Here is a 15,365-nt window from a genome sequence, read left to right as displayed (position 1 = left end):
CGAGAACTATAAAGTTATTGACATGTTAATTATTAGTTCACTAATATGATTGGTTTCGAATAAGAAATTTTTAAATCAGTATGTTAGAGATTCGTAACCTGGAAGAAAAAGCACTGAACTAGCTATAAGGGAACCTGATATCTTTGTTCTGTTTCTAAGTGACTGAGATTTGAGTGACTCATTTATCTTTCTGGGTTCCACTGTCCTTATTTCTGATTGTTTATTTCTCCTAAAAATCATAATTCTCTAAAAGACCTTAACAAGTCAAGCTCCTTAGAGGACTAGGCTCTTCCAGCTCCATGAAGAAGATCCCAAGTGCAGAGAAGCTGGCGACTTGCTCAAGATGAACAAAGGCAACCTGGAACCAGAATTTGGGCATTCAATACCCCTACCCCATCCCCTGCCTCAACAGGCCCTGAGCAACACCAGCAGGTGGCCCCATCTACATCTGGGATGATTTTACTTTAGGAACACTAATGAAAAGAATTACTGCAAAACCCACGACTTTTAGTAGGTAGACTTCTAGTTGTCAGAAATTACCATATTCTTTAATTTCAAAGTATGTGGTTCCAGCTGTCGAAAAGTCCTCTTTATATTTAGCTTTAATTGTCCACACACCATATCTGTGAAGCAAAATATTAAAAATTACACATTATCACATATTTTAATCCACACAGTGGAAACCAAATACATTCCTATTTTAAAGAAGTTATAATATATTTTATACATCTACATGTAGCCTAAATAAATGTTTTATTTGTGTAAGATTTTAAAGCAAGAAATAGAACTAATTTGGCATTATCAGGACAATAACAATTGTTTAGTAATCAGATTTTCATATATTGTGTAATTTTTCCAGGTCTACCACTGAGCTATAACCTCAGCACTTTTAATTTTTTATATTGAGAGAGGAACTTGCTAAGTTGCTGAGACTGGCCTTGAATTTGTGATTCTCCTGCTTCAGCCTCCCAAATTACTGGAATTACAGGTGTGTGCCACTATGGCTGGATATTTCATCTTAATATAGATTCATTAACTTGGATTTGAAGAGCTGACAAGTTGAGAATTTATTTAATCCTGGAACTTAACTATGCTAGCATAACATTAAGATTCACAAGAGTAGAAAACTCATAATAGTATATCAGGAAACATACATTATAGATCAAGCCTATTTGCATGACAAAATTCACACCTCACACAAATGAAATTCAGGTTGGAGACAAAGTATGGTGTGTTTAAAGAGGAAGTAAAATAATTAGTAGTAAAATCAATAAAGAGTGGTAAAATTATAGGCTCAATTCTATATTCTGTACCTGTGCAATTAACAACCTTTACTAAAAAGTATTTACTGAGCAGTATATTAAGCACTAGAAATGAAAAAGTAGACAAAATAGGAAAAAAAATCTAATTCTCACTTTTTCATTTACTACCATGTTTGACTTATCCAAGTTACTTAACCTCATTTGTGAAATGAAAAAAAAAAAAAAAGAACACCCGACCTTCAGATTGGTTATGTTGTCAATTAATGTTGATATTATGACTGTGATTATTATCATCATCATCTTAACTCAATGAGTACCTACAATAGGTGAAGTGCTGAGATACAGCAGTGAGATAAATGGACAAGGCCCCTGCCTTCAAGGAGTTTACAATCTAAATAAAAAGGCATGTTCATTCATAAATAAACAACCACCATGTTGAGGTAAGTGTCAAAAAGAAAATACACAGGTGTGAAGATAGAGTAAAGATAGTGAGGGACTCCAAAGATCATATCCAGTGATAGCCTCTCTGCAAAAGCAGCATTTTCTCTGAGACCTAAAGATGACAGGAAGCTTGCTCTGTGAAGGACAAGGGGAAGCACACTCTAAACAGGGGCAACAGGTGGTACTGAGGCTTGGGAACGTTGTGGTCGTAATAGATCCTCACCTCTGATACATAATCTTCCCTGGGTAAAGTAGCACAAGATGATAATGGCAGTGAAATATTAGGCTCAATCTGTACTCGAGAGCATGCAGCATTCTCAAAAAAGGACACAATTTGTAAATTATTGAAATTCTCCAAATCTCCCAATTTCAATCTAAATTTGTAGGTTGATAATCCAATGAACTAAATGCAAACTCCCCTCAAGAGGGCAGAGGAGAAATGACCATAAAGAGATTGAGCCTCAAAGTTACAATGTCGCCATCTCTAAGTGCCCTTGTCTTATGAGTCCTCCTCTATTTTAAGTTCCTTCAAAGCAGGGATTGTGGATTCTTGGTTTCTATTGGGCACCTCTCCCTCCCACGGTGATTTACACATGCCAGGAATGTGTTCACTAAAGGTGTGTTATATCAGATCCTGTGCAGACATGATTTTAAGTCCTTTCACGTGAAGACCAATGAGGAAATGGCTCTAACTGTCCCCATGTTGGACTCTGCCTTCTGGTGGTCTATGCAGACAGAAACTACAGAGGACCTGATTATCTGACACCCAGGCAAGGAATGGCACCATGTCAGTCTCTTGGACCCATAGCCTACAGAATTCCTTCAGAGGTGGGAAGTGGGAAGTGATGCTTTTGATGAAAAGAAGCCCAAGGACTATTTTTGTCTCTTCCCAATTGTTATTTCTGTATGTTAAGAGAATGAATGAGACGTATTGGGATTTTTTTTTCCCTTTTGAGACATGGTCTCACTCTGTAGCCCATCCTAGTCCCAATCTGCTGGGCTTAACCAATCCTCCTACTTCTGCCTCCTGTAAGGTCTATCAGCTCACCTGGCCAGGCTCTAGTACTGGGACTCCCCCCAACCCCTAGGAATTGATCCTAACTTCTCAAAAGACTGAATACTTTGCATATCCACATTTGTGACACCGTTTGTTAACACTAGGTGGCTCCATTTGACTGCTTCAAGGCCAAAAGTTCCTGATGTGCTTTGTAGAGGGAACTTTATCAAGTAATATTTTTACATACATAGGATTAGATGGAATCTTGAAGTCAGGAAAAGAGATAATTCCAGTATAATCCTTTTCTTCTACTATGTCAACTTCTGATCCTTGGGGATCCTTTGAATAAAAACAAACATCCTTGTCTTAATTTATTTTCTCCAACTATAAAAGAATATTTCAGACTCGGCAGTCTGTGAAGAACACAGATTTATTTAGGCTCACTGTTTCTGGAGCCTTGGAAGTTCAAGAGGATGGTGCTGGCATCTGGGGGGACCCTTGTCTTGTTTCTCTTATGGTGGGAAAGGGGGGGGGGGACAAGCAAGCTCATGGGAAAGAGTTTGCTCTGATGACAAAGCCTCTCCCAAAGAACTCACCTGTTCCCTGAGAATGGCCTAATTCATTCATCAGAGTGAAGCCTTCTGACTCCTCCCCTGACCCCACCTCCCAACACTGCCTCACCTGAGCTTGGGGCACATACTCAATCCACAGCAGCCCCGAAGACCCAGAAACCACTTTTTAACAATTTCAACTAATTATATGATCTTTGACCTTTAGAAATACTTACCAAGAATACTCCTGACTTCAAATTAAATATGAAAGACAAAATTCAATGTAATGTTATGCAAGGTACATACAGTTCACTTAAAGCTACTTCCTTCCTATTTTGGGAACCTGTCTCACCTGTCCTCTTTTTCTGGAAGAGGCTCCACTCTCTATTTTACAATTAAAAAAAGAAGTATAACAATGTGTCAACAACACAAAGTATCCCTATTAGATTCTAAACGTGAATCTAGCAGGCTTTAGAAATACCAGATTTTTAAAAAATGTATGTATGTATGTTCATTTGAAATTTTTCAAAGCAAATATTCTACAAACTGAATTTTATTAGCTAGACAATCACTAAATGTGTTCTATGGGCATTTTAAGCCTCTACAACCTCAAAATGGCTAAAGGAACTTGAAAGGTCTCATAAAACCTTCCCTACAAGCTTCATTTTTGTATTTGGTTTAGCAAATAAACAAGATGAGATTTCGTCCTCTTGGAATCACACTTGGAGGTCTGGTGGCACCTTAACTAAAAATCAGCACCATTTACTCAGACTGAAATTCCCGGTTGGAATTTTAAGCTGCTTTTTTTTTTTCTGTTGGATTACAAATTGTAACAGTTACAAAAGCCTATCTGGAGGAAGAACTACACTCAACACTGAAGGTAAGTATCTTCCCTGCTGACCTTCATCCCAGAATCAGTATGGGATTCTCTACAATTTTTTTTTTTTTTAAGAGAGAGAGAGAGAGAGAGAATTTTTTTTTAATAATTATTTTTTATTTTGGCGGACACAACATCTTTGTTTTTATGTGGTGGCCGCACGCATGCCAGGCGAGCATGCTACCGCTTGAGCCACATCCCCAGCCCCAGTATGGGATTCTCTAAGATGATCTGAGTACTCTTTCAGGAAACTTCCTACATACTGGCTCCCTGCAGGTCTGGGATCAGCTCCTCCACCCTGCTCTCTAGGGAAGGCTCTTGCCTGGAATGACTGGAATTCAGTGGTTCCTGGGTTCTGCTTTGTTCACGTTCAATCATGGAGATGTGGGCTCAGGAGCCTGTCCACAGCCCTGGTGCTCTCCAAAAGAGCCAAGGTTTCCTTTGTTTAGTTCTCTTCCAGCCATTCTATCAGTCTGCCAGTCATTTATTAACTACTACTGTTTAAAATACTTCCTCCTCCCAGAGGTCTATTAACACTACTACTACTACTACTACTACTGTTTAAAATACTTCCTCCTCCCAGAGGTCTATTAACACTATTTCTTCCACAGGAGGACCTTTATTATTTTAAAAAAACCCATGTCAGTTCCTTTCATTAAGACCCATTTCCAGGTTTCCTGTACCTCCTGCATTCCAAAACAGGGTTTTCTCAGCCCTTCCTGTCACCCTCTTTTGTCTCCTCCAAGCTCCTCTCTTATGTCATTTATCCTAATGCATAATTGGTTTGGTTTATATTCTAGGGTAGTTTTGTTCTCTAGCATCCCCTCTTTTTACTTGCATTCTGATAAGGTTTCTGTTGGTTTTGTTTTTGGAGTAGCAGAAGTGGTGCCACAGCCTATAGGGGAGGACTGTACTCCTACACCTGATGTTAATAAGTGAGCAGTTTTGACTAATTGCAGTATCTTATTTCCCCACAAAAATATCATAGGTGTGTAAACTGAGTAAAGCTACAGGCATCTATTACAATCTTATAAACTGGGTGAGACACTGCAAATTTATTTCACATTATCTATTATGTTTGTCATATCTGACAAATGAATAACTGCTTCACCCCACCGGTTAGCAAAAATTTCCACATGTGTTAGCATATTAGTTATTAAATTCTTTTTTTGTATTTTTTATTAATTTATTTATTCTAATTATGCATATATGACAGCAGAATTCATTTTGATTCATTGTACACAAATGGAGCACAACTTTTCATTTCTCTGGTTGTACACGATATAGTGTCATACCATATGTGCAGTCACACATGTACCTAAGGTAATAATATCCATCTCATTTCACCATCTTTCCTGCCCCCATTCCCCCTTCCCACCTCACCCTCTGCTTTACCCAATCAAAGTTCCTCCATTTTTCCCATGCCCTACCCCCTGCTGTTATGGATCAGCATACACTTATCAAAGAGAACATTTGGCCTTTGGTTTTTTGGGATTGGCTTATATCACTTAGCATGATATTCTCCAACTCCATCCATTTACCTGCAAAAGCCATAGTTATTAAATTCTACATAACTTAAAAGTAAGCACCATGGATTATAATTCTTCATTTTAAATTATGCAAATAAAAAATCATAATAGATATTTAATTAATTATAATTGATTGGTGGGTGTTCTTTTAAAAAGGAATTATAAAGGATGTACTTAAATGGTTTAGTTCAAAATCCTTCAATGTGTAGCTTCCTGCATGTCTAGAGCATACGGGTAAAGGTGTATGGTGCTATTCTCATAATGGATGTTTATCATCTGTTTATGGGACACTGAAAGACAGAGGGTGCTGTAAGGACAGGATTTTGGAATGGGACTCCTGTCTTAAAAACAAGAGTTAGTGTTATTTAAATAAATCATATACTTACTATGAAAGTTAAAACAGTTTCTCTTTTGGCTGGCTTTAACTCATCATCCAGTGAATAAACTCTAACCTTTACTGCAAAGAAAATTAATATAATCAAAACCTCTGTTAAACACAAGGGTATTTAAAAAAAAAACAGTCATTCTTAAAAGAGAAAGTCGCATTTAAAAACCTCAATAAATAGTCTATACACTACAGTCCATATTTAGAAAAAATAAAATGTCACTTTGAAGACAGATATGTCTGTCTTTATCTATCTTTTCTTTATCCGAAGGTGACTCCTCTGGGTTTTCTTAAGAGTTATTTCCCCCAGTGAATTTAAAATACAGTTCACTTTATTAAAATATACTTATGACTGTAATCCCGGCAACTCAGGAAGCTGAGACAAGAGGATCATGAGTTCAAAGCCAGCCTCAGCAAAAATGAGGAGCTAAGCAGCTCAATGAGACCTTGTCTCTAAATAAAATACAAAATAGGGCGGTGGATGTGGCTCAGTGATACAGTGTCCTGAATTCAATCCCCGGTAGCCACCTTCCCCCCCAAAATACACTTACATACAACTTTTTGGGAACACACCCATAGTACAAAATTAATTATATCTATAATTATATAATTATATAAGTCATTATTTATTGAGAATTTCAAAGCAGAAGAATAATGACCTAGATCTACCATATGGTTATTTGGAAACATAAAATGTTATCTTAAATTATAGTTAAAGATTTCAGTGAAAAATCTGGAGTTTGATTCAGACCTATATACTCTTCCACTTATGAAACTCAGCAAGGCCTCAACTAAGCACTTACAAAAAGCCTTGAATTATATGGTTTTGTTAACATTAGTGAACCAGATCCTACCATTATTTTCTTATGTTTAAAATAGTAATGCCAGGGGCTCAAATTGTCCATTGTCTTCCTTTCATTTCTGTCAATTAATGTACCCACACGTTTGAACAAAAACCTTTGTTTAGCTGTTTGTTACACATGGAGTAAATGCTTTTCAATGACATGCTGTAATTTCTCTAGCAAAAGCTGGTGTTCAAATCATTTCATGGTGAAAACTTTGTTCATATAATAAAAATATTGCTACCAAAAGCCCCATTATGTTTTAGAGGATCAGTACTATGCAAAAACTCTACAAAGAAGCTATGTTAAAATCAGTTTTACTGAAACCATGAGATAAAATCAACATGCTGAGTACGTCTCTCATGTTCTTTTTCTCTCCTCCCCCTCATACGTATCTGCCATATTGAATCCCCCTGTCCCCCACACCCCCTCCCACAACTCTAGTAAGTATGTTATTTTATTAACATTTTTTTATTTTTTACAGATGAGGAAAGTGGGGATCTGAGAGTCTAATTCACAAAGTCATGTAGGTAATAACAGCCCAAGCTGGAATTTGAACCCAGGAAATCTGGCTCCAGAGTCTGCCTCTAACCACTTACACATCACTACCTCTCACTGAGGTGGCAATGTTTAAAGGAAGTGCTCTCATTTTCTTCTATGATTATAATACATGAGGATATATTTCACCTTCTTACATTAAAGTCCTGGTAGAGGACTTTAATATAATAATGAGGCCATTCTTAAGGAAAGCACTGATAGCCATGAAAGGTCCCAGACATTGGGACTAGACATTAGACTAGGTGCTTACTGGACAGTGACTCCTGACCCTAGGTGGTAGGCAGGGTGAACAGGACCCAGTCAAGGAGCATCAGTAATACAGGAAGAAGGGTCGAGGTTGTGCTTGTTTCTAGCTATAATCAAGCTTCAAAGGACCTGCTCTGTGTGGGGCAGAGACTGTTTCCTTGTTACCAAGTTATCTTCAAGAGATGGCACTGTTTTGGCAAGGACATTCTGTCTAAGATGATGGCAATATCCCCACCCTCTCTGGACCTTTCCATGCTGAGTGGATTGTAACAGGTGCCCCTGCTAAAGAGGTAGTGGTACAGCCATGTCCCACCTCAGTGTTGACGTCAACATCTGCCAACATTTAGCAAGTCCCCACTGTGTACCAACAAAATCTGCTGGTTCTGCCTTCTTTATTCTGTCCTTTCCCAAAACTATCACTAATAAAATGTCAGAGGCTCCCCCTTTTACAGACACCTCTCTCATAACCTTGGGTCTGGTGTGGTCTAGGGACAAAGATGGTGAGGAGGAGAGATGGGGAGGTGAAGGCTTTGCACACATGACCATGTGGGCAGTATCATGCTTTTCTGGGTTGAACTTTTGGTCCACTGAGAATATTTCCAGGCACTCCTCAACCAGGGTTAGACTGGCTATTCTGCCTTTCCCCCTAACAGAAGAACAGTGCCTTTAACATTTTCTCAGGTAGAAACTCTTTGAAATTCAATATCCACACATTTCTGTGAGCTGCTGTATTCTCTGCTGAAACATCTAATCCCTTCGGCTTGGATTTGTTTCTCCAGTTTGGGGATCTGCTCCAGAGTCAATGAAATTTTTCATGTATGTGGTTCTATAATAAGTTATTTTCCCATTGCCAAAATTGTATTTGCAATTAAGTCTTACGTTTGTTAATAAATAAATTCAAACAATATATTACAATGTTTAAAAAGCTCTTTTCTACTTGGAAATAATTGATAGGGAAGATAATGTAACTGTTGATTTTTTATTAGAAATTAAACACTAAAATGCTATTTGAAAATATAAAAGTCATTAGGAATTTAATCTCTTGAGCAGGTTGAAAATGTGTCTCCAATTTCAGGTGTTAAAAAGTTCTACAACACAGTGTCATTTTTCTCCAGTGAAGGAAGAATCTTGCACTCTACCTGACTGGTGTGGAGTGTAAACAGGTTTGTCTGTATGAACGAAGAGATATCCATTGTCATAGCTTATTGGCATTTTTTTTGATTTTGAAAAATGCTTTGATACGACGTCCAAATACACATATGAAACAGAGCCTTGTTCTCCAGACAGTTGTTTGGGATGTATCTGTAAAAGAAAATGTTAATGGAAAAGAGAAAAGTAATTTTAGGGTTCTAAGACATGTTGACTTTCTCAACACCACTGCAATCTCATTAAACCCAAATTGGTGTTCATCTCACCATTTGTGAAGTGGATTGGGAGCCAGAAGAGTCAATTAAATTTGCCCAAAGCCCTTCAGTATCGATTATTATCATCAACTTTAAGAATGGTCAGTCTTCTTGGTTCCATGTTTGCTCAATTTACACACTCTTAATGCAGCCACTGCTACAGAACTGATGGGAAACCTCGGCCTGGTCGGCTCCCTGATGAGCCCTGCTCTCCTCGGCCTCTGGCAGCCTGGCTCAGGCTCTGCACACTCTGTGCCCATCACATACTGCTGCTCCTGGGCCATGGTGCACGCTTCCCAATCTGAGCATATAATTATACTCATCCCCTTTACCTTCAATGATATGTGATTTTACACAAAAAATATGCAATAAAAGGAAGCACAGTGTTTCTCAGAAAATTAGGATTTAAAACACGGGGTGAAAATACTAACAGCTATTTCAGATTGTTGTAGAAATTTTGAAAACTTTGTAAAAATCTTAGGATTCTGTACTCAGGTTACTTTGCAAAGCATCTTAATTTCCTTCTTCACTCTTAAGAAACACTATAGAACACTCATGATTCATTGAAGGCATAACCTATAATAAATTAGATTTGAACTCAAGTCAACGGACTTGTCCTTGGAATACAGTGGCAAACATCCAACAATTGGCCAAGAAAGATACCTTAGAATGTTAAGATAAAATTAAATGCTTCAGATGCATATTGATTTTTATGATTCTCTCACCTTCATTTCCTTTTTCAATCAATTGTTCAATAGCACAACTGATTGATTTAAATTTAAAGGTAAGCACCACAGGTGGCTAGTGGCAATGCTGCATCTTTTCAGATAAGGCAGTGCCTACTGAAAATAACACTTGTGGGGAATGAATTTAATTCTTAATAAAACTAATAAGTGCAAGTGTTTGTTGATATTAGAACACTTGCCATCCAAAACTAATGATAGATTCCTTACGTTGGCCACAATTTATTTAGATCAGAGTTGCTTAAACATGAGTAATAAGTATACCACTTTTAAAGGATAAATATAGAAAGATTCTTCATGCTGACATTTTATTATTTGTAGTATAATGAAAATCATTCACAGTGTATCTTAATATATCCAAACCTAACATCAGCTGTAATATTCTTATGCTTATGACCTCACATAATTAAAAATCAAAACAAATGTAGAAATGAATCCAAAATATTAACAATCAATATGAGTCTAACTTGAAGTTTTCATAAAATTTCAATTTTTAATTTCTTTATGAAGAACTCACTTTAGACAAACACTGGTCTTAATGAACTCTAGAGCCCCCTCCAACTTTGATTTTTTTTTCTGGTTCTTTTTTAAGTATCATAGTTTTTAATAACAAATTACTTGCAAGCATGTCTCTATACTACTATGTCTTAATAGAAGAAGTTGGTTGATCAAGGTTGACATTTCTATATACCATGGGTTGTCAGTGAGAGCTATTTATTTGAGTAGTCAATAATTTATGACTTTTGGATTTTAGAATATTGGAGTTTAAGCAACCACACATTCAATAGCATCCATGGTTGATTGTGAGCAAAGTACTACAGAACAATATGCATATTCATGTTTCTCTATATCTTGCATGATAATTTTCATAGCAAAAAAACTATTTTCAATTCATCACCAAATATCTTTCTAAGTATACAATTTTACTTTCCAATAAGAGTTTGAACATTTACATGCATGGCTCAGAAAGAAGACACAATTCTTCTGTTTAGAATTTTCTGTTTCATTCAGATTATCATTAGCAACTGATAATCAGCTAATAATTACACAGTGGTAGTGTAGCACAAATGGTCATATCTTATGTTTATCAATATTCTAATTTTGAACATATTTTATCAGAAATATTCTGCATACAAAAAGAAAATGAAGGATAAATACATACGCTTAATATTGCAGAGCTTTGGAATTTATTTTCTGGAGTTAAAATAACATAACTTGAAGAGTAACTAATTTTTTTATCAGGATAACTTTTAATAGAGACTGTTGCATCAAATGCTTCAGTGTATCCATAAACTTGAATCACAATATTTTCAGATGCTCCAACATGAAGTACTTTTGGTGCTGAAATAACGTAGCTGTTGAAACAGGAAAGAGTTCAGTATCTTTATATGACATGTGTTCTTTCTTTATTTTTCTCTCACTTGTGAGATTCAACTTGAAATAGACATATTTCAACTTAAATGATATTTTAAAACAAAAATTTATTTTGTGATCTATGATAATTTCAGCATAGTTTCCAAGAAGAAAGAGCTTAGAATTTAGATGTGGGAAATAGAGCTGGGGATTTTGTTTATGTTTGGAAAGGTAATAATAGCAGCCAGGGAGGTCTCCATGATGTTCATGGCAACATAGAAGTGGGCACTTGCATGTGTGTGTGGTATGGTGTATGTGTGTGTGTCTCTCTCTCTTCTTCCTTCCCTCTCTCTCTCCTCCCACTCCCTCCTTCCTTTCTCTTTCTTCCACTGAAGAAAAAAGAAATACAGGTGCTAAAAACTGAATTTCAATCCTGCCATCTGCTGGCTGAATGACTGAGGTAAAGTCACTAATCCTCCCTGAGCCCAAAATAATACATCTGTTAAAATTTCAAGGTGTATTTTCTTTAAACCAGACTGTGGTCAGGGTTAAATAAGAGCATGTATATGACAGCACCCAGCATGCTTAGTACTCATCATTAAGAATAAGATCCACCAATTTCACTAAGTTAGTTCAAAAGAATTAATATTAGAAATATGCCTTTCTAGTGAGGGGATAAAGACACAGAACATGAATGAGCTGGAGGAAGGTATCTGGCAGTAGTGATGGAGCTCTGTGAGGTAACAGAAATAACAACAATCATACAACAATAATCATAAAGGCAGTAACTTGGGTAGTGATGTGTCAGAGCAGACTTCCATAGAACTCTTTTCATCTTTACAAGCCAGTGATGTATTATTATTAGCCAGTGCTATAATAGCCAGTACTATTATTATTCCTGTTTTACATGTGATCAGAGGTCATGACTTATAAGTAAATGAGGTGAAAGTTTACATTCAGGTCTCTATTGTATGTGTATAATTGAGATCAAAGTAACAAGCATTGTTCCAACCACAGACTATTTGCTTCAATTTTATCTTTATGCAATTTATATAAGAATGGTAGTGATCTATACCAACTTTTGAAATTCAAATTTTAAAATATGATTTTTTATTGTCTTATTAAATGGAAACTTTCAAATAAACATAAATTAGATTATTAATTACATATCATGTAAGTATCTAATTTGAATAGTGAGAACTGCATAAGAAGTATGTATCAACCTAAAAGGGCCTAGTGATTGACTGATTGAAGTGTTCCCAAAGTCTTGAGATACACCTACCACCCCACTGGGTAGAATTACCCTAGGCTCCTACCAATATCTGACTTCTTAAAAAAGTCTTTAAAGATCAACAAGTCTATGGTAACAACAAAATTAGTTTAGCAGTAAATAATTCCTTTAAAGCATCAGGCAGTTCTGCTACATAACTAATTTGGAGCCAATTATAGGTACATTTAAAAATCTCCAGACCTCCAACCCACCAGCCAATCATTTCAGTCATTTACTGTTTTAGCAGGGGACTGCAGAAAATGAGAAATGGTAATAAGATATGTTTGCTAAAACCTCCCTATGTGCTAGACACCATTCCAAACTCTGTGTGAGATATCATTATATATTATGTATTATTACCCATCATGTATAACTCATTATATATTATATTATTACTAATTTATATATATATATATATATAATTATTACTCATTTGTTATTATAACTATTTGGTGCAGAGGGTCTTATTATTACTCCCATTTTAAGATGAGCAAGTTGCTTATTAACTTGCCAAAATCACATAACTAATTTATAGAATTAAGAACTAAATCTGAGAAGACATTTCCAGAATTAGCATTTTCAACAGTCATCCTAAATGGAACTTAAGACTTTTGCAATCAGAAATGTCTGAAGATAAAAAGCTATTTTAATCTCAGTATTCTTAGAAACTTTGCATTTTTCATTTAATATTGTTTTGAGTTGTTTATTTGGTGGTAGTGGTAAGACATTGTAAATTCAGTGCCTAGAAGCTCTTAGGTGGCCCACACCTGGAATTCCCACTATTTGGGAGGCTGAGGAAGGAGGATTCCAAGTTTGAGGCCTGCCTGGGCAATTTATAGCAAGACCCTGTCTCATAATAAAAACCAAAAGGAGCTGGGGATATAACTCAGTGGTAGAGCACCCCTGGGTTCAGTCCCCAGTAATTGGGGCAGGATGGCCATGGAATCACCTTCATACAAGTTTCAGTCCCATATTTTCATTTTCTTTCAACAACTGCAGAGGATCAGGCCACTGAGCTTGCAGAGAGGTGAGAATGCTTCCTTGGCCTTTACCTAGAATGTTTCCCCCAGAAGGTTGCATGGCTTCCTCCCTTGCTTCTTCAATACCTGCTCAAGTGTCATCTCCTTAAGAGAACTCTCTTGTCCATACTTTTAAATAGTGCTCCTTCATTTCCTTATCTTCTTACTTTTATTTCATAATACCAGTAACTACCTGTCCCCATTTATTCCTTCTGTTGTTGGTTTCTCCCATGAGAAGCAAGCTCTAGGAATTGTCTTTTCTCATCTGCTGTACCCTCAGTGCAAATCACATGCTAGGTGCTCAATAACATTTGTTCAATCAACCAATCAATTAAAGTAATTGATTACCACTTTTTCAGAGCAAGTGAGGAGTTGCTTTTTATTAAGGGCCAATGCACTGTAGTAGGGGAGAATTCAGAATGTCCTTGGATAAGAATCTTGTGATCCCAGATTCTAGCCTTACTTCTGCCAGTAATGTGAAGTCAATTAATATCAATTTCCATAAGCTTTAATTGATTGTCTCAAAAAAAATTTGAGTGTGTATACATACATACATACAATTTAAAATAGATAAACATAAAACCAATAGAATAGAGTAGAAGAAGGATACTAGGGGAGGGAGGAGGAGAGGGAAGGGGTAGTACTTGCAACTGAAATGGAGAAAACTATGTTATATGCATTTTCGAATATGTCAAAATTACTCCAATATTACATGTAACTAAGAAGTAAAAAAACCCACTAAAAAGTAAGAAATAAAAACTACATAAGGTAATGTGTTGATTGTGGTAAACATCAGATGAGAGATGGTAAAATACTATATATACATTTATGACATACTAAGAATTTGTATTTAATATATTTATGTGGAAAGTTTTGAAAAAATTGAAGTGATAAGGAGAAGACGTGAATGAAAGTCTTGTCCTTCTCTCTCTAGTTGTGTGACCTTTAGCCAATCACTTGCCCTATCTGGACATACCCTCACATCTTAAATGAGTTGGTTCCATTAGATAATATCCAGTTACTTTTCAAAAATCAGACATTGTTTCTAAATATGAAATCCCCACTTGTAAGACATAATTTAAAATGTACAGGCTTTCAACACCACTAAAAATTGTGAAGAATCAGCTCAGAAGTGTAGACACAATTAATTACAACAATAAATTTTTAAATCGCAGTGTTAGACTTGACCCCCAAGTAACTCTGGCTTAACTGTGTGTAGTCCATGAAAAACACAAATCAAACTAAGCACTGAATACAAATAAGCAAGAAATGACAAATAAGTTATTATCTTGAGTTGACTTTGTGCCTTTTTGAAGTAGAATGTGAATAATCACTTATGTATATTTTTATAAATAACAATCTCATAAAAGTTGTCACTTTGTTAGTCACTCATCATATCAAAATGTTCCTTGGCTGTCTCATTCAGAAATGAGACTACCCATTTGGTGCTCTCAGAAGGAGAGAGTTATTTTCAAATCAACACAATCTGTTGAATTTACTGTTTTCTTCACTCATCACTACTAAGATACATTATAAAATGAAGACAATTTCTTTTACTTACGTTTGTTCCTGACTCCAACTTTTCCCCAGGAAGATTAAAAGACAAAGTATTTTCAAAAGGTCCATGGCTGGAGGTGGTATAAAACCATGGACATAACCTGCTTGAAGCTACTTTCTTTGTAAATAAACTGAGCTTGAAGATTTTGGATAAATTAGTTTTCTGGTTAATTATTAATTCTGAAAGAGGAATCTCTAAGTAAGAAAACTAAAATCAGAACTAAAACACTAAAGATAGAAGTTATTTTATGGGAATTTATACCCAGAAGACTTAATTCTATTAATGCAAGTAAATAGACTCTAAAATGAGAGTTTAGCACTATGAAGAACAG

The 15,365-nt window shown here is 36.1% G+C and overlaps 1 protein-coding gene across 2 annotated transcripts in view; it reads right to left on the bottom strand.

Moving 5' to 3' along the window:
* The window catches only part of LOC308640414 (complement C5-like), a gene marked incomplete at both ends in the record, with an annotated part of 84,717 nt that extends 69,615 nt beyond the window's left edge, over positions 1-15,102 (bottom strand). For both annotated transcript variants that reach the window (XM_081278487.1, XM_081278488.1), the window contains 6 exons: positions 541-623; positions 2,948-3,039; positions 6,044-6,114; positions 8,828-8,990; positions 10,997-11,189; positions 15,038-15,102. In XM_081278487.1, coding sequence (XP_081134613.1) covers positions 541-623; positions 2,948-3,039; positions 6,044-6,114; positions 8,828-8,990; positions 10,997-11,189; positions 15,038-15,102 — 667 coding nt within the window. The remainder of the gene's footprint in view (positions 1-540; positions 624-2,947; positions 3,040-6,043; positions 6,115-8,827; positions 8,991-10,996; positions 11,190-15,037) is intronic.
* Between the last annotated feature and the right edge of the window lie 263 nt (positions 15,103-15,365).

This window comes from Spermophilus citellus, assembly GCF_964194105.1.
Source record: "Spermophilus citellus genome assembly, chromosome: 2".
Lineage (NCBI taxonomy): Eukaryota > Metazoa > Chordata > Mammalia > Rodentia > Sciuridae > Spermophilus > Spermophilus citellus.
This window is presented reverse-complemented; position numbering and strand designations above follow the sequence as displayed.